The 24,721-nt window shown below is 48.6% G+C and overlaps 2 protein-coding genes across 3 annotated transcripts; one reads left to right on the plus strand and one right to left on the minus strand.

The window, feature by feature from the left end:
- Positions 1-870: 870 nt before the first annotated feature.
- SMPDL3B (sphingomyelin phosphodiesterase acid like 3B) lies at positions 871-18,144 on the plus strand. Of its 2 annotated transcripts, none has more exons than XM_032961892.2 (10): positions 871-941; positions 1,760-1,923; positions 2,560-2,811; positions 3,404-3,617; positions 6,453-6,550; positions 7,884-8,027; positions 8,660-8,829; positions 11,553-11,733; positions 13,300-13,433; positions 14,848-18,144. In XM_032961892.2, the coding sequence occupies exons 3-10, from the start codon at positions 2,742-2,744 to the stop codon at positions 15,214-15,216; spliced, it is 1,380 nt and encodes a 459-aa protein (XP_032817783.1). In that variant the 5' UTR covers positions 871-941; positions 1,760-1,923; positions 2,560-2,741; the 3' UTR covers positions 15,217-18,144. The 2 variants fall into 2 exon arrangements, with proteins under 2 accessions (XP_032817783.1, XP_075926106.1); XM_076069991.1 differs by having other exon boundaries at positions 2,570-2,811.
- Positions 16,477-23,865, minus strand: LOC116946685 (peptidyl-prolyl cis-trans isomerase FKBP1A). The gene is made up of 5 exons (XM_032961893.2): positions 23,726-23,865; positions 23,539-23,586; positions 20,045-20,157; positions 19,203-19,350; positions 16,477-18,684 (listed from the first exon to the last, which is right to left on the minus strand). Exons 1-4 carry the CDS (start codon positions 23,760-23,762, stop codon positions 19,222-19,224), a joined length of 327 nt encoding a protein of 108 aa, XP_032817784.1. The 5' UTR covers positions 23,763-23,865; the 3' UTR covers positions 16,477-18,684; positions 19,203-19,221.
- Positions 23,866-24,721: the final 856 nt, after the last annotated feature.

A 24,721-nucleotide genomic window follows, 5' to 3' on the forward strand; every position in this document is an offset into this window, starting at 1 on the left:
TATCTTTCTGAAGTTAATTTGTAACACTTTATGGATCTGAACAGGCCTCTTTTGCGTTCAAGGACCACACTATACTGTGCACCTATTTACCCATTCCGATATATTGTTGGTTTGCATCGGACTTTGCCTCTAACCAGGCTCCTTGCAGCAGGCATGGGGTCGAGGAACACCTCAAAGGGGCGGGACAGGGTCACAACATTTCAAGCATTTTAAATCGGGCCCTACAGTCATACAAATTAAATCAATATGTGTTCCTCAGGTGATATCGACGAAATACCGATTGACAGCGTGTCTTGAGAAGGGGGTGGTGTTCGCCCCTATGGTAGCAGGGTGGCAGCACAGTGGTTAACGTTCGTGCCTCACAGCAAAAAGCGCCTGGGTTGGATTCCCGACGTGGGTGTCTTTCTGTATGACGCTTGCATGTCCCCCCCTATTCTGAGCGGGTTTCCTCTGGGTTTTCCAGTTTCCTCCAATAACAAAAATGTATAAAACTGTACAAGATAACGCGTATTGGCCAAATTTCACAATACAAAAAAAATACCTGCAAGTTATTCGATTGAGATCGCACACAGCAACATCGCACCTCCGATTAGCACGCTTGGCTACGTACGGTGCGAAAGAAGTTCAACATCCCGTACATCGCCCCCTAGTTTGAAAACTCGGCAGGGCCCTCTTGAACAAGAGTCTTGAGACTCAGTGAGGCTTTAATAATAATATAGAACCACCCCACCCACCCACCCCACGAGGCAGACCACGTGGGCCTTGCGGTTGGACCGACCAGCTGCCGCGCCGCTCGGAGCCAATCGCGTGGCTCGTAGCGACGGCTCTGAGCCCCCCCCCCCGACCCCCCCCCCCCCCCCCCCCCGTGTGCCCTCGGGTGCGGTTGTCGCAGTTCGACTCCAGACGAGGCGAAGCTGACAGCAGAGGAGCTCTCGGCGTCGGTAAGCGATTCCACTTAAAATGTGGCACGCCGATTTTAACACCGCTTATAAATAAAACTCAGCACATTGTATAAAAGGTGAACATGTGGCCCAAAAGTCAGGCGGCGTAGGGTCATTATATATTTATTTAACAAATCACACTGGGTCGTTTAAGTTATAAGAAATGTTTAAAGTGACTACCATTAACTCATGATGCATTCATTCTGCTTTTAAATAAATTCCAGATTTTTTTTAAAGGTCTTCAGCTGAGTAATCTTTGAACATTCGTCAATTTGAATTTGTCTCCATTCACTCCGGGTTGTTGGTCGAGTTGTGTTAATGACGGAATTGAGGTGGCCTCACGGGAAGAAGAAAAATAGATAGTAATAACGATAATAGGTACAATATTAACTTCAAGAATAAACAATTACAATCTTTTAAATTCAAATGTTAAAATAAACGAAATAACCCGATGTGTCCAGACTTTTGGGCCACCCTGTATATTTCGTTTTAAGGCCACAGCGTTATTGACCAACGTGCTGAGTTTTGGTGTTGATTGCATCTGTGCACTACTTGTCAACGCAGATGCATCACCAAACACTTGGTGTAGTGTATCCAGTAATTAAACACACCTCATTTGTTCTAATTGCAAAACATCTCGCTGGACCTTCCGTCACAGAAGTGTTCTCAGTTTCATGAGCGCCATGTAAATGTCTGCGACGTTGAACGTGTCAGTAAATGTTGAATGTTAAGGCGTTGGCATTGACATTTTTCTGCGTTTCCTTCCCCTCTCTCTCATCGACTCGCTCCCTGCTCTCGTCCTGTTTTCTGCCTCACAGCTGCGCGTGCTTCGGCCGTCGGGAGGAGGACTTAGACCCCGGTTATCCGTCGCGAATCTGCACTGCCCAGTATTGTAAACGAGACGTGAAACGTGATTTGAATCGTGGCAACTCCTGGCGCTAGACGGAGGTGTGGTGCTGACGACGCAGGCCCTGGCCGTGAGGTGAGGACGTCGCGGCGTTTACGTTGCAGGACAAACACGTGCGCTCTGATGCGGGTCAGAGTTTGTCCTCTCCGTTGCATGGCTGTGGATTAATGTCAGACCGTCGCTGCTATAGCTATAGGTGCGCGTGCAGTATTTAGTATGAGACTGCCTGCCTCGCTCTGTAAGACGAGTGTTTGCACGGTGTTCGGCGTCTTGAGATGCTGAGTGAACGCACAATGTCTTGTATTTACGGGCGACTGGATGACGCATCGGGGAGATACCTGCCCAGGCTGATGTAGATGTTCCGCTGTACCTCAGTTGTTTCGTGAAAAGATTTAACCACCGCACCGCAGACGAATGCACTGTACGGTAATCCTGTCCGTGTGCTACCGCGGCTCACGTTGGCGGAGGTCACCGGGCAGTTCAAAGGTTCCAGCGCTGAGCCAGCACCGCTGAGAAGCTGGGTTCGAATCCGGGTTTCAGCTACCCAGAATGCCATCGAGTTTTATCCAGTATAATTAAGTTGATGGTTTCAGCCTGGTCATCAGAGATCCATATAGAGACTCGTTGACTCACATAGTGACTCATAGATTCACGTAAAAAATGCACCTCAAAAATGCACTTCTTTTTTTGATCTCATCCATTTTTGGCAAGCGCTGTGCAGTCGAGAGGCAGCGGGAACATTCACCGGGTGAAGCGGGGCGCCCCTTCTGATGCAACCCGTCGTGACGGTCCAGGGACGGCACTGCTGAGCGGCTGGCACAGTGACCAAGGGGTGATTGAAATCCGCTTGCTCGGCACATCGGGGCGGCTGGCGTCCGAACCAACAGAGAAAAATGCGATCTGCGGGGATCTCTCTCGTCCTTCTGCTGACTGCAGTCATCCCTGGAGTTCATCTTCAGACAGGTACATGTTCAGGCAGCGGTGGGGAGCCCTCTCCTTAATGGGCATCGAATAGGACCTTCAGATACTCTTGGTGCGAAACCACACGTGACTTTCCAGATTTGAAGCTTTCGTGACTGCAAGGATTCATACACACGTGACTTGATACTAAACTTTGATTGAACTCGGATTGTGCCCATTGACCGTGTGCTGAGAACTGCTTTTGGCCTGCTACTAATTAAAACACGGTGATTAGTGCGGTGAACATTATTGTGGTCAATATTGCTTGCAGTCTTTGGTAAATATTTGTTGGCCGTTTCAAAGTGGTAGGATTAATTTCTTCCGCACCGTATGTAGCCGACTGTGCTAATCGGAGGTGTGGTAGGCATCCAGTGGCCCCGCAAGCAACGTGAAGCGAGGCGGTGGGCCACGTCCATCGACGCCCACCGCTGGGTCAAGTCCACGGAGGTAGCGGACGACCAAGTCGTCTCGAATACGCTGCGGACGGGAAGCAGGGTTAAGCCCGGTTGGTAGGGGTGTCACCGTCCATATAAATGAGGTGTCTCTGCTTACCGCGCGCTTACGTGCATGCATGCGTGCGTGCGTGCGTCTGTAGCCGGTAAATTCTGGCACATCACGGACCTGCACGTGGACCCGGCGTACCAGGTGACAGATAACTCGACGGCCGTGTGCCCGTCATCCCGCGATCCCGTGCTCAACCCTGGCCCACTGGGCCACTACCAATGTGACGCGCCATGGGCCCTCATCCATTCGGCGCTCAACAACATGAAGAGGATCCTCAAAAACCCCGACTTCATCCTGTGGACCGGGTACGCCTCGGCCATCGCTCACCGACCACCGGCGGCGTGCCGGATGCAGCCGTCGGCACCTGCCACCTGACACGAGAGGTCACGCCGACTACGGCTAGACACGTACTGGGTCCAATACTGACCAGAAAGCTCAAGCAGGTGTCCAACCAGGGCGGAGAGTCTCGAGGAGAGCTCGAGTATGAGGGTGGAAAATGTGCCCTCTCATTTCACTTTCTGCCACCAAACTCCTGATTCATGCTCTCATCTTTACCCGGTCTGCAATTCTCTTCTTCTTGGTCTCCCTACCTCTGCCCTCAATCCCCTCCAACATATTAAAAATGTTTCCGTGTGGGTTATTTTCAGTCTCCCAATTAACCATCACATTTTTCCTCTTCTTCTACAACTTCCCTGGTTTCCTGTTGACTGCACCGCTGTCTTTTCAAATCCCTTACACTCGCCTTTAATTATTTCCATGGCCTTGGCCCCCCACCTCATCTTGCCTCCATCATCTCTTTTTATGTCCTCTCTCCTCGTTCACCATCTTCTCTGTCTCTCTGTCCCTCCTGTTACTTGGCCACTGGGGCTGGTGAGACAAAGGTGGCCGTTTTAGATATTTCTCACTCTTTGCACCCCTCCACTGGAATCAACTTCCCCTGCACATTAAGCAGTCCCCCTCCTTAACCTCCTTCCATTCCTTTCTTAAAGCCACACCTCATCTCCATTGCCCATTCTCTTCTTCTTCCATCTTCTCGCCCCTCCACTCCTTCTCGTCCCTCCCCTGCCCTCTCGTGACCCCTATGTGCCCTCTGTTATGGTCACTCATTCCTTGGACCTTGCACGCTCCTGCCATCTAAATCACTAAATTTTTGTTTACGCTTTTTAGTCTATGCAAAGCGCCTTGATCTGAGGCACGCCATAAATTTCCAAAAAGATACATGTCAACTGCATCCTCGACGCGTCAACAAGAGGCAGGGCTTGAGCTGTTTCCCTATTGGCTACAGCCACGAGGCCGACGTCAGACTTGTGGCACTGTTAGGGATAAGGTGAGCGCAAGCTGTAGCTTTCAGTATCTTCTGTAGAATTCGTAGCTGTAGAGTTGAGTGAGAGTGGAGGTTGTGCTGCTGTACCACTCTTCGATGAGCTTTTCGAGTCGTGTTGTTCGGCACGATGTCCGACGTTCCGTGTCACGTGCCGGCAGTCTCTTCCTTTGTCGGACTTCGTGCCAAACAACACGCGGGTGGTGACGGGGCCCAGCGGTAGCGCCGTTCGTTGCAGAAGTTCACGGTTCGACTCCAGCGGCCGCCCTGGTTAATACGGCGGCGGTGTGTAGTAAACGTAATCACACTACGCACCACCTGCTTCAGAGCGGACGTTAAAGATCCCCTGACGTCATTCACAAGAGTAGGCTGTTGTGTGCTGGCTTCAGGGTCCAAATTTGCGAAATTCGAAAATGACCCTGCAAGTTACTTCATTTGGGCTATGCACGCAGCAGCAGCAACAGCACCAATAATCACCCCTGCTGATGGACCAATGCCTCCCGGTCGCTCTTGCAAGCGAGACTATCCCATTATCTTCAGTTCTCGCCTGGGTTTAACGAAATAAACTTGAAATATGCGATACAACCCAAAAAAACCACGACGGAGTGAGTTGACTAGAGTTGAGAACACGCTTCAGGACGACGCAGTTAATGTCACGGGCACGCGACTGCCAGTAACTCCACTGCGACGCGTTCACGTCACCTGCTGGGGCTGTGATCTGGCGTCGAAGGGAGGCTCGCTGGGAACCGCTGGGCGTGCACTGCCCGCTTCCTCCACCAGGCAGGATTTGAGGGGCAATCTCACACAGCAGAAGCCATAAACCGACAGGGTTTGTACCTATTTTAGACAACAAAGGAGATAGTTAAGCTCACAAACTCAAGGGATGACGCAAGTGTGTAATGTCAGCGTTTATTTAATTACTTTCTTATCGTGTTGATCAGAGAGCCGTCGACGTGAAAACAACTCAAAATGTTTACGTTTTGAGGGTTTTTTTTTGCATTTGAACCTTATAGCGGTACCCCGGGGTACCATAGTACCCCGTGGTCCCATAGTACCCCGTGGTACCATAGTACCCCGTGGTCCCATAGTACCCCGTAGTACCATAGTACCCCGGCTCTCGCATAATGTCCGTGATGCAGTCATTTTTAGTCTGTTGATAGTCGGCGACGCGGCAATCGACTCATCTCGACGAGCTGTACACGATGCACCGCTACGGTGCATGCGGGCGTTCAAGGTTTCAGCGCAATCGTCCTCGCTGTGTTTCGACAACGCGGAGTAGCACTGATTTCGGATTGATTGGTACCCCAGTCGCAGAGTTAAGTTACACCCCTGGAAAAAATAGCGTCCCAGAAATAAAATATGTAATTGCCTTGGCCATTTTTTATTACTTTGACTATACTTCACCACGCTGGGTCACTGTGGGTTAGTGAAGAAGATGGAGCCGTGAAATACTTTGTCTAAAATAGATTCTGTGAAATATTATTGAATGTTATTTCAATAATATTTCACAGAATGCTGGCGCGGAAGTTTAAACGTTGGTGCAAATATCTTGGGTTCGTCACAGTTGATTGGCAGGTCACACGTGCTAAATTGTGGGTCACTCCCACCTCTTCCAAAATGTCTGGCCCGCATGGAGGAGCAGGCCAGAGTACCGTCCAGAGGGGCTCTCGAGAGCTCCCTCGAGTGGAGGCCCTTCTCCCGGTAGTGTCACAAGCGAGAGATTACAGGGCTTCACCTCGATCTTTAATCCGCATTGTACGAGAGGCACCCACGAACCTGGTTTTCATTCTCCCATTTGTTTCGTTTGGCTGAATTTCAGAGATGACACTCCACACGTGCCTGACAGTGCACTGGGAGAAGAAGCCGTCCTGGAAATTATCAAAAACTTAACCGACATCATCACGGCAGCCTTCCCTGGTGAGTGATCGACACCATCATTTTCACGTCCGGGTTCAACTCAATACAACTCAAAAGCCGAGTGATATCCTGCCACTCAAATGAGCATTGAGGCGGCTCAAATTTCCTGTTTACAGCCCTGAGCCAGTGGTGGGAATCACACGCTCCTATGGTGGAGGTGAGTCTATCCATAGGACGACCATCGTTGACTTCCCCGCAAAGTGGTACTATTTTATCGACTCCAGATGAATGATAGGCTGAATGAACCCCCAAACATGAGTTGACCTCATAACCCTACAATTGAGAGTCGCTTGCTCTCCTGGTGAGCCACCGGGCCGGATAATATAGGTCAGTAATGAGTGTAATTTCAAGAATGTTCAAACGCCAGAGATTATATCCATATTTTCAAAGCCTGTGGAATTTCCTTTACCAGCGGCTTAGGACCACTGCCTGGGCAGTGGCGTAGCTACGGAGTGTGCAGACTGTGCAGCTACACGGGGCCCAAGGGCCAGAGAGGCACGGGTTCTGGGCTACAAAGACAGAGAAAACTGGACAGAGGGGCCCATTTCATTCCTTGCACCACCAGGGCCCATTCCTTGCACCAAGGTCCATTCAGACCACGCCAAATACGCCACCGTGCACAGGATAACATTTTGAGAAAATATAAATGTTGACTAGAGGGGCACTTGCAGAGCTGCGCCTTTACCTTACCTATGGTGTGCAGTCTATTGTCATGCAATTGAGTGCTGCATACCCACAGCTGTGGGGCGAGTAAAAAAAACAGTTATTATTTTTTTGGCTAAACCTGTGCTACTATACAACTGTTTAGATGGATCGTTTTTACAGTAAATCTATGCATGACTATTTAAACAACACCTACTACTTTATAGTGTTACATGTAAGCCAACTGGTCGCTTAGCGAGGCCTTCAGCTGGCAGTGGAATGACCATGGCTGATGAGGATGGCTCCTACAGTAGCTCCTGCCACACTTTAGCAGGGGAGTAAAGTTCGTTGCTTGCGCCCGACCCAAAGTCTCCCAGGTGGCGTGGGGGCGAGCTGCCTGCCCCCGTGTGGTGCCACCTCTGCGAGCCAGTGGGTTCCAACACGTTGGCTATGGGGTGGCCCCCAACCCCTCCCTGGATCCCCATGCCCCTCCAACTTCTAAGGCCACAGGGGCACAGAGATATCACTTGTCCACGCCTCCTGGTCAATGCGGTGTTTGCGAGGCATTTGCGTCACGTTGTGTAATTAGCATTCCTGACGTTCGACGTAAAACGTTCCAAACGTCTCCTCCACGGTACCCGTGCCGTAGCCTGTTGTAAGCGCGGGGCCGTGTCGCCGTGTCGCCACGCAGGCGTGACCGTGTACTCCGCCCTGGGCAACCACGACTTCCACCCAAAGAACCAGCTGCCTCCGCACAACAACAGCATCTACTCCCGAGTGGGAAGCATGTGGCAGCACTGGATGGCGCCGGAGTCCCTGGGCACCTTCCACAAGGGTAGCGGCAGCAGCACAACCACCCCGCGGCAACCACACAACAGCCACGCGGAGACGCGCGCGGCCAGTGGAGGGCGCTGCTGCCGCGTGGTGCGACCGCATCGCAGGCCCACGGGCTGGCATGGGGTGGGGGGGTGCTCAGGCCCTGCGCTGATGCAGAGAAAGCTCTTTGGGGACAGTCGCCAAGTGGCGGTGCCCACAAACATCATGCTAAATGTACCGAATGACACCATCCTGTGGACGCTGGCAACGCCGACCAAATATTCATTGTTTCATAACGAGTTTCTTTTTTAATCGTAAGACCCTCCACCAATCTGACACAGCCAAAGGAATTAAATTGGCACGCGGTGTTCAAGCATTTAACGCGACGGCTACTGTTGTGCCAGCTCGCTCACCGCTAAGCTGAAGAACGATCCTCTCAGCCACATTTAACAGCAATTGGGTACGACGTTTCGCTTGCAACTACGCCGGGCATCTTCAGGAAATTCCACAAAGTCAGCTTAAAATCCAGGAATTTGACTCATAAATCTATCATATTGGCTGCAAAGGTCCACTACGTGTTAAATATGTGTTTAGCGTTGAGTATAGAGAAGCCGAGCTACTGCTGCTGCTATTTTTGTTGATGTTTTACAGGAGCCTACTACTCCGAGAAACTGGTGGGCAGGGCGGGTCAGCGCATCGTGGTGCTGAACACGAACTTGTACTACGCCAGTAACGTGCAGACCGCCGGCCTCGCCGATCCTGCCGGGCAGTTCGACTGGCTCGACAAAGTCTTGACCAACGCCAGCGCCAACAAGGAGAAGGTAGTGGTCCAAACAGCACCACGCAACACATTACTACCATGAGCACGGTTGGCTACATACGGTGTGTGGAATAAGCTCAACATATATACATATATAACAATAGGTTTTTGTCAAGGTGTTCAAACACAAAACAGAATCCTTATTGAAAGAATCCTGTCTGCATTAACCACACACGTACTTGTGGTGAGATCCAGATTGTCTAGATGTAGTACAATTAGAGTAATGTTGAGAACAAAGATGGAGACATGGAGACAAGAGAGAGTTGCGAGATATGAATTCAAATGTTTGATGTTCATTATGTTTTAATGTTTATTTGTGTCTGAATGTGCGCTGATATTTTAAGCACTATATTTTAGCGAATTCAGGGTCCTTTGAGCTTTTGCTCCGTTTACTTGTGCCTGGGGCCGCCCACTGGTGGAATCAGTGACCCGCTTCCCTGGCACACGTTCACACTCACACAGGCCCTGTCTTGTCCACCATTGGAAACGCCAATCCTGTTGATGACCACGATACTCGCACGACGTCGCGTTATCCGACGCTTCTGCATGCTACGCCGGGTTCTGTCCGTAGAGGGCACAGGGACATAGGCTCTGAACTCCTCGTTGAAGCCGTGTTCAGGACAAGGCTTGGCATGTGGTGGAGGCTTAAATGTCACAGCGTCTCAAAGCGTTTCACATCAAAATAAAAACAATGCAACAACTGCCAAGTGGGTTAAAAGCTATGTATATTTTTAAATATATCACGAAATTAAAACCAATATAAATTCTGGGTTGCAAATCCATGAACAATTACAGACTAATCTGAATAATGGTGTCAAACATGAATTTACAGCCCTTTCTCAATCCACTGCTGGATTGAAGGCCACCCCACGCCGTGTCGGTCATGTCGGCTGTCGTACTTCACCACCCTGGTGGAGGGGGGGGGGCCCAGGACCGCATCAGATATCACTCGCCACTGATGTGAGCTGTGGCCAGGAATCGTACTCACGTCGCCAGATTCGCAGTGCAGTGCGAGAACCACTGGATATTCAGTACTGGACATGCAGATGAAGTATGTCATTTGGTTATGGCAAATTGCTTTATGTACCTGTTTTGGCACGCAGTGATTAATGATCCATCCAATGTTTAAGAATACGTCTGCATAACGGGGTCTTTAGCGATTGCATACCTTTATTTTTAGCAGGTTAGAACTCCCGAACAACAAAGCTTTCAAGGCAGCAATCACTTTGACAGCCTTCATCCCAACTGCCAGGCACAACAGCCAGAACCCAACCTATGCACTCCATCCTGACGCCCGTCTCAATGGCACGCCAGGGGGCACCCGCCCCCAAAGGATGTCATTATGTTAGACATATCATCAAGAAAGGGGGGCAGCCTCTGCCAGATGGTCATGAGCCTTTAAATTTAGCACAGGGGCGGTGGAAAACCCACAATCATGGGCTAAGCGTGGTTGATTAACGCATTGTGATGGAGCGGCGAGAAGCTCGCTGATGAAACGCACAAGAGACACACGATAACTTTTATTTTATTTTACCAGGTGCGGCCCCACTAAGCTATATGGCTCTATTTTTTAACAGCGACCTAGCCACAAATGATAGGTCAACGAAGTGGCTTATCATGTGGAAATGTATAGCAGCCAAATACTAGAAACACATGTTTCTAAATGTGGAGGGAAAAACCAGGACTCGGAGAAAAATCCACGCAACCACAGGGAGAACACACAAACTCCAAATATACAGGCGTCAGGTTCGGGATCGAACCCATGACCTCCTGTATACCAGGCGAGGTAGTTAACATCTCGCTACTGTGGCGCCCGCACACCCTGGCCACACAACACGAAGCCACAGCAAGACATAGCACACACGGGCAGCGGTGGTGGTGCTAACTGGGTGAGGTCAGGCAGCCAGGGAGCCAGGGAGAGGTTTCTTCAGGAAGAAGGAGGTGTCATGTCTAGCCTAGGCGTCGCACAATAAAGACGATTCCTCTGGGGCTAAACGCGGTACAGTACGAGCTTGGGTGGAGCGGTGGCGAAGCGGTGCCATGCATTGCACTCCGATTTACCCGGAGGCCCGAGTTACATTTCTGGCCACAGCGTCAGTGGGGAGTGATTTTTTAACCGGTTCTGGGAGCTCACCCCCCCCCCCCTTCATTCACCCGCACTGACCAGCGTGGTGAAGTATGGTCAACAACCCCCACGACTGACACGGCATTGGGAGGCATTCATCAGAAAGACTGTACATCTGTAAACGACACTCACTTGCAGTGATGTCATAATTATTCAATACAGCGAGTTAAGAGAATCCATCTATACAGCAGCAACAGTGCGGTAGATCTATATTTATTTTATTTGTATTTTCAGACAGAGAGAACCAGGGGAAACAACCTTCAAATGATCGACGCGAAACAGCGTAATGGCAGCCCCTGCCAGGGGCGGATCTAGAAAGTCCCCGAGGAGAGGCTTCCAAAATACAGAGCATCTTAAATAGGGCCCGACGTGAATAATGTACTTTATCTGGTAAATATCAATACAGTACCGAGTTTCGGGGTCTCAACGGGAGGGAGGAGGGTGATTGCCTCCATCCCCCCACCTTGGATCCGCATTGCAGCGGTTGAGACGAGATCTTGACAAGAGGCGTTTTGGGGTGTGCAGAGGCATGCCAGCGCCCGACCAATCCAGAGGCTGAGATCCTCTCCCACCGCCTGGACTGTGTGCTAACTCGCCAGGTGTTCATCATCGGCCACGTGCCCCCCGGCATGTTTGAGAAACTCCGCGGCAAGGCGTGGTTCACGGAGGAGTCCAACCGGCGCTACGTGCAGCTGGTGCTCAAGCACCACGCCGTGATCGCCGGGCAGTTCTTCGGGCACCATCACACGGACAGCTTCCGCCTTTTCCGGGACGAGCGGGGTCAGTGAGACGCGGGAGGGGTCGGGGAGACGCGAGGTCAGTGAGTCGCGGGAGGGGTCGGGGAGACGCGAGGTCAGTGAGACGCAGGAGGGGTCGGGGAGACGTGAGGTCAGTGAGTCGCGGGAGGGGTCGGGGAGACGCGAGGTCAGTGAGACCCGGGAGGGGTCGGGGAGACGTGAGGTCAGTGAGACGCGGGAGGGGTCGGGGAGACGTGAGGTCAGTGAGACCCGGGAGGGGTCGGGGAGACGCGAGGTCAGTGAGACCCGGGAGGGGTCGGGGAGACGCGAAGTCAGTGAGACGCAGGAGGGGTCGGGGAGACGTGAGGTCAGTGAGACCCGGGAGGGGTCGGGGAGACGCGAGGTCAGTGAGACGCAGGAGGGGTCGGGGAGACGTGAGGTCAGTGAGTCGCGGGAGGGGTCGGGGAGACGCGAGGTCAGTGAGACCCGGGAGGGGTCGGGGAGACGTGAGGTCAGTGAGACGCGGGAGGGGTCGGGGAGACGTGAGGTCAGTGAGACCCGGGAGGGGTCGGGGAGACGCGAGGTCAGTGAGACCCGGGAGGGGTCGGGGAGACGCGAGGTCAGTGAGATGCAGGAGGGGTCGGGGAGACGTGAGGTCAGTGAGACCCGGGAGGGGTCGGGGAGACGCGAGGTCAGTGAGACGCGGGAGGGGTCGGGGAGACGTGAGGTCAGTGAGACCCGGGAGGGGTCGGGGAGACGTGAGGTCAGTGAGACGCGGGAGGGGTCGGGGAGACGCGAGGTCAGTGAGACGCGGGAGGGGTCAGGGAGAAGCCAGGGGGGTCAGAGACGCGGCTGGTCGTGGCACAGGGGGTGGGTTGGAGGAGGAACTTCAGATATGGCCCCAAAACCGCCCTCCGCGTATGAGAAAAATTCAACACATTTGTCAAGAACACCGTGGATTTAAAAAAAATGAATAAAATGTTGAAAATAGGAGACGTTTCTGGCAATGGCCTTCACGGCACGTAGAGAGGCCAGAGGGGTAGAGTCACTCTTACCTGGAACGTCGCATACCATATACACTGTGTACGCTTTCAGGTAAATACTAGCGTCAAGAAGGCATGGATTTAAATGAAGATAGGCGCCTGTGATTAAACCGGCTTCTCAAGCGTAGTGAAGTTGGATTCAGCCCGGTCACCAATGACTGCTAAAAAATCCCCGATCGCATTAAATGTAGTCCCGCACTCGATTTGGTTGTTATTGTGACAAACATTACTCCGTGGCACGGCTGGTGGGAAGGTGCTGCCACCTCTTGCGTACCAACAAAGGTCACTTGAAGAGATCTCAGACGTGGCTCTGTGAAATCCGCTCCCCTGGGCCGTTCTCAAACACGAAGGGGTTGCGTCGCTGCGCGAGAGATCCGTCTAGATGCGTGGCCTCATCGCGTGACAACGAGCGCACAATCGGGATACACTCGGGGGGGGGGAAGGGGCGAACTGAGTGCGAAGGGACATTCGAAGGGCGTGCGGTGAGAGGCAGGGATGGCGTGACGAGCCTCAGTCGGCCCGGCTACCCGTCAGCGTGCGTGCCGTGTGGCTTGTGAGGGGTGCAGGCAACGCCGTGAGCTCCATGCTCATCGCCCCGGGAATAACGCCCTGGAAGACCACGCTGCCTGGCGTGGACGATGGCGCTAACAACCCCGGCATCCGAGTGTTTGAATACGACAAAGCCACTCTGCAGCTCCAGGTGGAGCGACTCACGACGGCCAGGGGCATCGTTCCTGCCGCACAAACACGACAGCGCGCACGCGCATGTGGGACGCACCACAAATATTTCACTTGTCGGTATCACCCCAACTGGAAAAATGTAATAAACATTTTTTTGACCAACAATCACCATGATCAAACTACTGCAGGATAAAGGCCACATGACTCTCTTATTGGCCATGAGAATATAACATTGATATAACATTTTTAAATGCATGCCTATACATGCATATTAGTACACACAATGGACAGGGAGTACAAGATCAATGGGCTCGCATAATGCACATGAGTTATGTACGTTCACTCATTAATCCCCCCCACCCCCCCACTTTGCGCAAGAGCGCAGAAGCGTGGTCACCACATCTACGCCTCTATATAAGGAACGAGGCAGGTGGACTTATCCACAAATCTGGCTGTCGCCTGATGAAGCTAGTTGTAATTACTGGCGAAACGTCGTACTCAGATTGTAAATGTTGTGGCTTGGCTCTCCAACACACCGGTGTGCTGTACTAGTGACGAGTTGGCACGTTCCGTTTACGTGACAAACCTTACTAATTGACTGTGTCGGGTGGTGGCGGGTTTAACGACACATTTAAAAATGTATGCGATCTAACCCCGAAAAAACACCTGATTACGGGTGATATTGGTCGCGAAAGCCTCCTGCGTGTTAAACCGGTTTGTACCTTGGCTCATGAACGACCATTGTGAAACGAAACTTCATCTGCGCTCGACTGCCCCACGCTCAGGTGCCAGGGACCAAGCCTTGCCCGTAGGACAGCCGCTGGTGACTTTCGACCAAAGTGGTGAAATCTCAGATACTATCGGCTGGACGCAAGAGCAGTGCCTAATGTCATCCGGGTCAGCAACCCAGGCCACATGTCCACACCCAACACACATCTCCAGTAAAACACGGACGGCTGCCCACCACGTGCCCATTCGGAGTCGCACTGCTCGCCTTTGGAACTCCCTCCAGTGGTTTCTTATGCCAAGTTCGTTATTACCCCTCTCTCAATTCAAGAAGCGTATTCACACTTTAAAGTTACACATTAAATACTGATTTTTTTTGTTGCTGGCCACAGAACTTAGAGCTTTTGCTAAGCAAATTTGATGTAAAAAAATTGTATCATTGAGCCCAGAAATATTCCAGAATACTGTACAAGCATAAAGCAGTTTGACACGAAGGCTTTCGCGACCCATATTATTCGTAATACTGTTCAACACACCGGTGTGCTGAAGCAGTAACTAATTGGCACGTTTTGTTTACGTGCCAAACCTTACTGATTGTTTGATGGGTTAACGACGCATTGTTATTTACGCGATCTGACCCACAAAACCTTTGTGAAGCAGGGCGCAGGAGGCGTTAGTCTAATCTGACGCTGGCAATGTGCGTGCAGGATATGCTCACGCACTACATAGACCTGCAGACGGCAAACAGCGGCAACTTGGATCCCGTGTGGAGCCAGGAGTACAGCCTTCGCCTGGACTTCTCGGTGCCGGACGCGTCCACGGCCGCGCTCGACTCCTTGCTGCAGAAGATGAACGCAGACCCGGACTTGTTCCAGAAGTACTACAACTTCAACTCCGTGAGCTACGACAAGAGGGCGTGCGACGCGGCGTGCCGGGACGACCACTACTGCGCCATCGGGGAGGTGGACTTTGATGCCTACGAGGGGTGCGTCGACCTCCGGAGCGCCGCGCCTCCTCGCGCGCCCCTTGGCCCCGCGATCGCGCTCCTCGCTCTGTCTTTCACGGCCCTGGGTTAAACAATTCAGAGAACCGGTGCACGTGATTGAAATGCTAGGATTAAAACCCCCACCACCGGTAGAATTCTTCTTTCGTATGGCCTATGAAGGGCAACTTTTTGGAGATTCAGACGAAAGCGATTTAGCGAACCAACCACGTTGACTGGGTGAATTGTCGATGCAACCGCCCACTGCTTCGCTGTCTGTTTGGGGTACTGGGAGGTGCTGTGGTTCATGGGTTGGAGCCCGAAGCAGCAGTCGCACGCAGGACGTGTTCGATTTCCCACTCGTGCATCAGGGTTTTTTTATTGGCACTGGTAAAACCCATTGGGCAATGAGTAACTTCCATGGGGAACTGGTTTCAGCATATAAATGTTTACATTTCTCGTGGTTTGTGGTTCCGGTGAAGCGGTCCAAATCTTTGCCAGTGACACCACCTTATAAAACATATTAGGCTGCACATTGCCGCCAAACATAAAACAGTACATTGAATATCGGACTCACAGCCCAAGGTGTCGCTAGATGTGCGAACGTACAAGTGACCGTCACACGGTGGAGGCTACTGGCCAAAGAAAAAAATGCTTGAAGCAAGACGCAGTTTAGAAGCGAATGTACACGAGAGAAAACTATCAAAAATTAATCTTTAACATCTAAGAGTTGCACCACAAAATATTGACTGGATGTGGGTGGATAATTGGTTCGGGCGGATGTGTGACGTGCTGTGTGCACATACGACAGATCGGTGTTTTTGAAGAATGAACTTAAGTGCCATTGCCCGAAAGGTTAATGAAGGTAGCGCGTTTTTATAAATCGTAGTTTTACACCACCGCCTATGCAATGTCTTAAATTGTTTTTTATTTAAATATGAAATGCCTTGTCAATGTAACTTGAATCTTCAGAATTTAACAGTCGTCAATTTCCAGACCAAACGTGGATTTGCATAGTTTCACTATTGGGTTGTTTGTAGCATCTTACAAAGCAACTTTATAACCCAGGACATGCTTACCTTCTATAATTATAATGGGCTAAACTTAACATTGACACTGTACCAAATCCATTTCTGGTTACAAGTGGGCAGACAATATTTGCCCATGCCTGTCATCGCTCACCAACACTTGAATGTAATTAAGGGAAATAATACAAATACAAAACACGCATTCTAATCAGCAACTTTTCCACAGCAAGTGGGCAATAAAGGCACATGAGAGACGAAGTGTTTTCTTTGCGCGACTGAAACTTCATGTTCAGACTTGACAAGCTTTCTGAACGCATGGAACAGTGTAAAGACAAGCAGGTTTTGGCTTTATTGGAAAAATGTGAGTGGATTGGCATACAGAACAAATGCAAAAATGAACTACACTGCATCGAAAACAACACAGCATCATGCGGCCCGCCCAGTTATTGAAGCAAGAGTCTGAGTTTAGGGAAACTCGATCAAAAGCAAATGGCTTCATGAGTGGCTAAAACTGCTTCAACCGAAAACACAAGGTGGAATCTGATATTCAAGTCTCTCCAGTATTGTATTCAGATATATATTTTCATGTCGTATACTGGTCATAGCTATACATTTTAGCCATACATATTAGCTGGCCAAATGAGTTCAGAAGATGTATAAATATAGTTTGGTGAAACTCACTTAACCAAAACGCAAGTTAGATGGTGTTACGATGTACTTCTGTATACGGCGAGCATCCGTACGAAGGCTTGCTTCAAGATAGAAGACCTTTCAGCACAACAGTATTTCCAAAACCCAATCATCCAAACAGCTGTGTGGGATTGTCACCATTGAATACAATGGCTTGTTCAAAAATAAGTCCAATCCACACAGCTGCAATTACACAGATGTCAGGACAGCAAATCTGCACTTCAGAAATACTATTACGGCTAGTGCATCTGCCCGATATGAATGTATGACACGTGAACTTGTAACTCAAGAGCTATTTGAAAATGTAGCGAGATGCTAACAGTTCGCAAACTCCGTTATGTAATTAGCAACTGAATAAAAAGTCAAAACTGCAAAATGTACGAATATTCAATAATCAATTTATATAGAATGCTCTGCAAAGCAAGAGGAACAATGTATCCATTTTCACGCGTGCTCGATTTTATAAAGATAAACTTTTGGTTAGTTCCAAACAGTCACACAAAGTGAAACCACCAGTCGATCACCCTCGCCATGCAAAACACTCACCAAATCCACCCACATAAGTTCAATCAAGAATGTTATCAAGATTTCCCTAAGCAGCAAATGAATACATTAATAATGAACTCTAGAAAGCACAGTATTAGCATCACACCAAAAGGAGTTAAACGGTATCACTGTTAGTAAATAAGAGCAATTTATCCATAGTCACCAAAATGTGAAAAGTACTGAGCAGCCGAGACGACCCGTAGCAGGCCAAGGAAACACTGCAAAGGCGCTGCTTGGTACACACAGGCGCTCCCCAAACACGGTTTACATTCAATGCACGCCCACGCACTGTTCTTAAATAACTTTAACAGCCAGCATGGCAGATGCAGTGGTGGAACAGTTTCATGCTCAGGTTTGAAGATAAAATTAGTCCAGACCATCTGTAGCTATTAGTAAAACATTGGCATACATGTGTTGTACACTGAGACCCAGATTTGTGTTCATTCGTTACTGTAAATATATACGCTATGAGAGAGTTATGCTTCCGAAGTTTAACTGCATCAGTTTGGGAAATAACACTTTAAATTGGCTCGATGTGGAACCCATGTGTACTGGGCATAAAGGGCACAGCACCACTCTTGGTCTCCACAAGGCATACACAGTAGAAACCGACAAGCTGAGGATGTAAAATATTGGACCCCAATAATTGAAATTGTTCATTTGTCTTGAAAAGATAGCAAAACAAATACCACAAACATGCATAAAATAGTTACCATTTACTAGCCATCAAATTAAATATTTTAATTAGAATTGAGGAAGTGAAAGTACTTATTACTACAAGTATATTGATGCATGCTATAGGCTCAAGTGAGCTACTGCAATTTGACACGATGTGCTTACTTAAAATGTGATTCAAATGTTAACATCGGCACAGTATTATAAAATGATTAGCCAAAAATGTGTTCTAGAAAGGCTTTATTATAGTTGTGTTCATGATTGTATAAATCTGTCCCGAAAGGTTTCATTATACAGGATACAAAAACATCCAGAGAAACCAGCTGGTGACCTGAGACAACATCTCAAGATCTCCAGCATCCTGTTTTCTAGATTATCAATCGCACCACAGGACACATGATACTCAAACACCAACCTCATAATAGGTACATACACTCATCTTAAGAGAATACATACTGTGATCATTACATAGCAAAAACAATGGGATTTAAGTGTTAAGGACAGTTTAACAGAAGCTAAATAATGCAATGGGCTTTAATAACTATCATGGTAACAAGCTAGGTGCTATCCATGCCTTTCCTTCATAGACATCATGACAGGCATTGCTTTCTCTGGCTTCAGCTCTGCAACAGACAAAAAGAAATTTGACCAACTTGATCAAAAAGTGTTACACAAAATGAGATTGTACAGCATTACATTCGAAAAGTATCTAACTTACCCCACATCGCAAACTTTTATTTGATTACAGAAAGTTCGACCTATCCACGATTCCCAAACCACCCTGAACACATGTGATCTTAAGTCAAGCGTTATAATTTGGCTTTTGGAATGAACAGCATTGTTTTTTTCAGTTTAATAAATTGGCACATTTATTAAATACCCTGCCCACCCAGCAGTAAAAATGAGTACACCTCAGCTAGCCAAGCGGCAGGTCTGTGCGGTGTCTAGTCAACATTCAAGATACCTGGCCAAGAAGTGCGGTGAATGTGGAAGTACATCTCAAAATACACTCTCGTGGAGAGTTCTATTCGGTGGCATGAGCAAGAAATTTGCAGGGCTGCAGATTGACCTAGTTTTTTTGTCTCATGAATGAAATAAAAACATTTTTTTAAACCAAGGGTGGCTGTATCAAATGATTTACCAGGGAGCGGGTGACCATCCTACTCCAGCCTGAGAAGCTCCACATCAAACAAGAGTGTGGCATTGGGTGGGATGACACCAGGATGCCCAATGGCACCGTACGCAAAATCAGGCGAGCACGTCAGTCGTGCTCGCTGCCCAACGCTCATCTAGGCAAAGAGAACACAGCATTACATTTCTGCATTGCGGCAATCCAACGTGGCCAAAGTCAATGCAACTTCTCATTAAGATTCATAGTTAGACAAAACGAGACTACGCATATTTAAAAAAATTACCATAAAGCAAAAAGTATGCATTTGATAAAAAAAAACATTTAGTCATCTAATCTGCAAATGCTACAAAATGTTGACTGAATTAGCGAGTTACAACAGTGACAACCAAGTCAACATTTTATTTGTTCCAACATTTTAGTTACTCAATGGATTTATTTAAACAATCCTCACTGTTTACTTAAGCTGTCAGTTACTTAATAGCATTTATTTTAATGTTTAAAAAGGTTTTTTTCTTTTGCGCTTGCCTAAAAAACACGATGGTGAAACAGGGGTGCACCAAATAGCATCTTTTACGATCCTGCCAAATAATGAATACGTAGTTAGGTATCTGGCTGGATCGGAATTCAAAGCCTCACCCACTTCACCGAGCAGCCAGGCCTACTACAGTGAGACACCCACCCCCCCCTTTGTGTGCGTGGCCACATTCAAACCGTTAAAAGCAAAGCATAATTCTTAACGAAAGTTGAGGCTAAAAGTATTTGTTAATGTTAATGTATTAACTGTCACTTTCTAAATGTTGTGGTGTTTGCCTCCATGCTTAAAATGGTTCCTTGTATGCATATTTGGTTACCTGGGCCACGCCTTCCTCCCAGCCACGAATGACTTCCTGCTTGCCTATCTTAAACTTGAATGGCTTATCTCGGTCACGAGATGAGTCAAACTTCTTGCCATCCTCAAGAGTGCCTGGGAAAGCAAAGCACAGTTTATAATTAAATGTAAATTACCAATCCAATAAAATTAGTGTGTTACATATGGGATGAAACTCCAATGACAATCATTGGTAAGATTAGTATTTGCAATATAAGAGCAAGGCCTTTAAAATAACACTGTTTCACATGCGATTATCGTTTGCTTGCACATTTAGGTGCATTAACAAATTGGTTGATGAACCCATCTGGTTTAATACAATCTTCTGGCTACCTCGCAGTCGAGCATGTTTGGCAATTCCACAAATCTTTGTTTCCAATGTTCTGGATTAAAAAGGTTCATTCTACCACACTCCATACATATTTATGTGAATGTTATGTAATATTTGTTATCTTTGAATTTACATACTTCCCTCCAAAAGGGCACTTGAAATATTATTTTATTAATATACTTTGGTTAGAATTATGAGCATGTCGGAAAGCTGATAGGATCTAAGAAAATAAGAGCACTCCGTTATTAAAAGCATGCAGCAATCCATTTACAAATGTTTGACATTCCACATATTACTCATTGGTTTTTTCGGTAAAGTCACGTATGTAGCAAAATTATATTAAAATATTTTACTACATACGTGACTTTACCGAAAAAAACCAATGAGTAATTTATGCAGTCACGAAAGCTTTAATTCTTTATTCCACATATTGCATTACAAGTACTGTCTGCCACAGCAGTGGGTAAGTTCTAGGCAGACAACTGTGGTGAATAGTGACCTCCAACAGCAGATGTCACGTGAACCCATAACAATGCAAGGTAAACAAATTAAATATCGTAGATGCACAATTCCAGTAATTTATCCTGAGCGTAAAAAAATATTATATCAATTAACCGAAGCACTGCCACAATCCTAGTAAGTTTTTGATGACAATTTTGCAAATTCTTTAACCATGCGAGTGCTAAAATACCATGGACAGGATTATAAAAGCAACAATAATACATGGCTAGCCACTGGTATTTTTATTATTTTATTCCCATTCTACGTGACTTTACCGAAAGAACCCAGAAGACGAATCCCTGCAGTCACGAAACCTTTAAATCGAAAAATGGCCTTCATAGTCAGGCTCGATTAGCATTTATGCTTAAGATAAAATGTATAAATGAGAAAAAAATAACTGGTGGGTGTTAAAAACAAACTGACAACCCGTAGTCTGCTTGAATTAGCCATTTGCTAGCAGTTAATAGTTTATGATCAAGATGTCGAGACCAAGTTTAGACGCAGCCACACCTCGCCTGTACCCTTTGCCATCTGTTGCTCAGTAGAGACGACCACCAAGAACTGCTCTCACACCATCACACCCCGTTGTTGCCGGACAAGCAGTCAATCAAGGGTGAATTGGACCTTACGACGATAACAGCAGCATCATCACCCACGACGTCTCCTTGTAAAGCCCCGTGTGTGATCATGATTGCTAATTGGGAGGCCCACACTATCGACTGCTCTCTACGACTTCCCCACGTGACTATTTATAGCCGACCCACGCGGCCATCCCTCGTCGCTCCGCCCACCCTCGTCAAGCCGATGATGCCGTCGTGGGTTTTCAATGCGTTCCGTTGGATGCACGCTCACGGATTGCCATTGGTTATTTTTTCGATTCACATGTTACCACTACAGTTCGTTAAGTTGAGCATTACGATGCAGAGGTTATAGTTTTTATATATATTAAAAAGGATTTCCTTACATGTGTATTAGTATGGCTAATATGTATGTAACCAACCGTGCGTGCACTTACCCTGCAACTAGATGAATTGTCAAGATTCAGCGTATAAATTAGTTTCCAGCATCCATTTATTTTAAACCGTTTGTTTTGTGACCGCCTAATTCTATCTCATTTGTATTGTCCGTCTCGTCTGCACCACGTCATTTATTGACTTGCTCTTTTTACCAGGCCAACTGTATATTAGTATTTAATGTGCATAGAGAGGAAATAACATTCCCGCTCGCAAGAATATATCATAAATGCAATCAGTGATTGTAATTGAAGCATCGTTGTCGCCCAGTAATTGCCGGCATGCCTTGTGTCATCACCTCACACTGACGGCCACTCTTGCTGTTGCTAAACGGCGCATGTCTGGATGGAAACATCGCATCAATGACATCTGAACCGATGCTGACCCACCATCCACCACCCATAGAGAGTAGTGGTACAGTATGGTCAAATAACCCACACGACTGACACGGGAGTGAGGAGGCCTTCATCCAGCAGTGGAGTGATGTGTGCATTATTGAACCATACACACCACAACCGGGTCAGCGATGCTTCAGAGCCGGCCATTACCGGGTGCGTCAAATGCATGACTTCTGTTGAGATGAATTCCTCGTGGCTTTTTATGAACGTGCGTTACTCAGTGTTGCGCGCTGCAACCAGGCGCAACATCCACGAGAGTACTACACCACCGCAATTCTACCCCCCATTCTACATCACATATCCACCATCCCTCCCCATCAGCGCCCCCCAAGGCTTGGTGGGCGGATGCTGCCTGCAATGCGGCCATGTCGGTCTGTGCGCAACCACGCTACGACCGCCCTCCCTTCCCCGTGGCCCTGCCGACACCTGCCCTCCCTGCCTGCCTGCCCACCCGACCGCGCTCAGGGTGGAGGGGGGCGGGCAGCAGCAGCTGCTGCGAGAGCCTCTCGGGTCGTGAAGCAGGCGGGGGGTTGATGGTCGGCGAGATGGTGGAATGGTTTGCAGAGCACACGTTGATGTACCGGGTTGGAAACAATTCCCTATACCGCTATAGGTCCATTTAATGGGTGCGAGCATCATAAAAGCAGTAGCGAAAGCAGAAGTCTCGCCAATAATCATCGGTAACTACAGTCGGGCGTTGCACCGGCGAGAAGCAGGGACTTTTAAGGCAACCAATGAATCGTGATCAGCAGCGGCACAATCGCCACCACGGTTACCACCATGGCCACCAGCATAGACATCACCACAGCACTACCATAAACACCGCCATTCATGACAACTATCATAACCACTACCGCCGCCATCACGATCACCACCACCACCAAAACAACCACCACTCCCACCACCGCCATCATGACCACTGTCATCGTTACCACTCCCATCGCAGGCGTCCTCAACACAGCCACGACGATCACGACCACCGCCGCGCCATTTTAATCGCGGAGGCACCGCGCCCCGCTCCTCACCACCACCACCATCACACAGCCCGACTAGCCAGTGGATCCCCACAAATCAACGGCACAATTCACTACGCCACGAAAAAACACGGCAACGATAACACCGCCATTATCGCGCGAACGCAAAAAAAAACAGTCTTTGAATGCGCACGTTATAATTATCACGATGGCATTAAAACTCCACCCGAGATAAACCGCAATGGAACCGAAGCGCTCACCCGTATAGTGCACCACCACGGTCTGCCCTTTCTTGGGAAACGTCTGGCCTGTGGGCGGACACCGACAACAACCATCGTCATTGCACCACACAACAACACCGCCAAAATCAAAAGCTCGCCCAACGTGACTGTTGTTTGTTTATAAATCTGAGGTGAAAGCTTTATATAAAAAATTACTGTCGCTGACCGTCGCCAGGGGTGATGGTCTCCACTTGAACGCCCATGGTAGTAGCCGTGCGCCTCGGCCTCTGCCTCAAGACTCGCGAGGGGGGAGAGGGAGGGGCGCCGCGTGACCACGCCTCCTTCTCCTCCTCCTGCAAGCCACGCCTTCCGGGGGGAGGGGACCTGCCTTTATTCTCACGTAGCAGCCAATCAGCGACAGGGGAGCGCGCCCATCCACTAAGGCCGCTCCGCTTAAGAGGTACAATTCGTATTCTTGGTTCTTTCGGTAAAGTCACGTAGAAGGGAAAGCACCAAGAATATGAATGCCTGCAGTCACGAAAGCTTTAAATCAAAAGGTACAATTCGCTAGAACCACGCCTACCTGTGATTTAGCCGACCAATCAGCAAATGGATATAACCCCGTAACCCCCTCCCCCCACCCACGCGCCCCAGATATCAATGACCCGCTGAGTTCCTTGGTGTAAAAAATAAAGTTACAACGTAATAACCATGACGTTGCAGGCGCCGAGTAACATTCAAGGAAAACAACATTCAACTGATGCACCACTGGGCCCAGGTAACAGGAATATAACCCTAACTCGAGCAGGGATATCTTACGACATGTGCAAGAAAATGGATACCTGAAATTAAGGATGTCCATACAAGAGGGCAGCTGTTGTCAAACGGCTTTTGAAAAAATCGTGCTACTTGGTTTTTCCCCCTTCATGCTGAATTCATGAGTGCAGAACGCCCAAAGTTGCAAAAACGATTCCAAGGGGCAGAATAGAATGCACGCGGATGACGACGATGCACTTCAGTGGCAGGGAAACGATGGCACACTGTGTACGCCTCTGTGTAACAAATCTAAATACGTTTACGTGACGGGCCGGACAAGAAGATGCGGTTCTCACCAACGTCATCCAATCGAACTTTGGCGCTGGGGAAACAAAGACGTAAAGGTCAATGTAGAGAATATCAACTACCTCATCGGATGAGCTGATGACAGTTATTATTTGCAATT

The sequence above is a fragment of the Petromyzon marinus genome, chromosome 27 (assembly GCF_048934315.1).
Source record: "Petromyzon marinus isolate PM22_M1 ecotype Great Lakes invasive population chromosome 27, UKy_Petmar_22M1.pri1.0, whole genome shotgun sequence".
Lineage (NCBI taxonomy): Eukaryota > Metazoa > Chordata > Hyperoartia > Petromyzontiformes > Petromyzontidae > Petromyzon > Petromyzon marinus.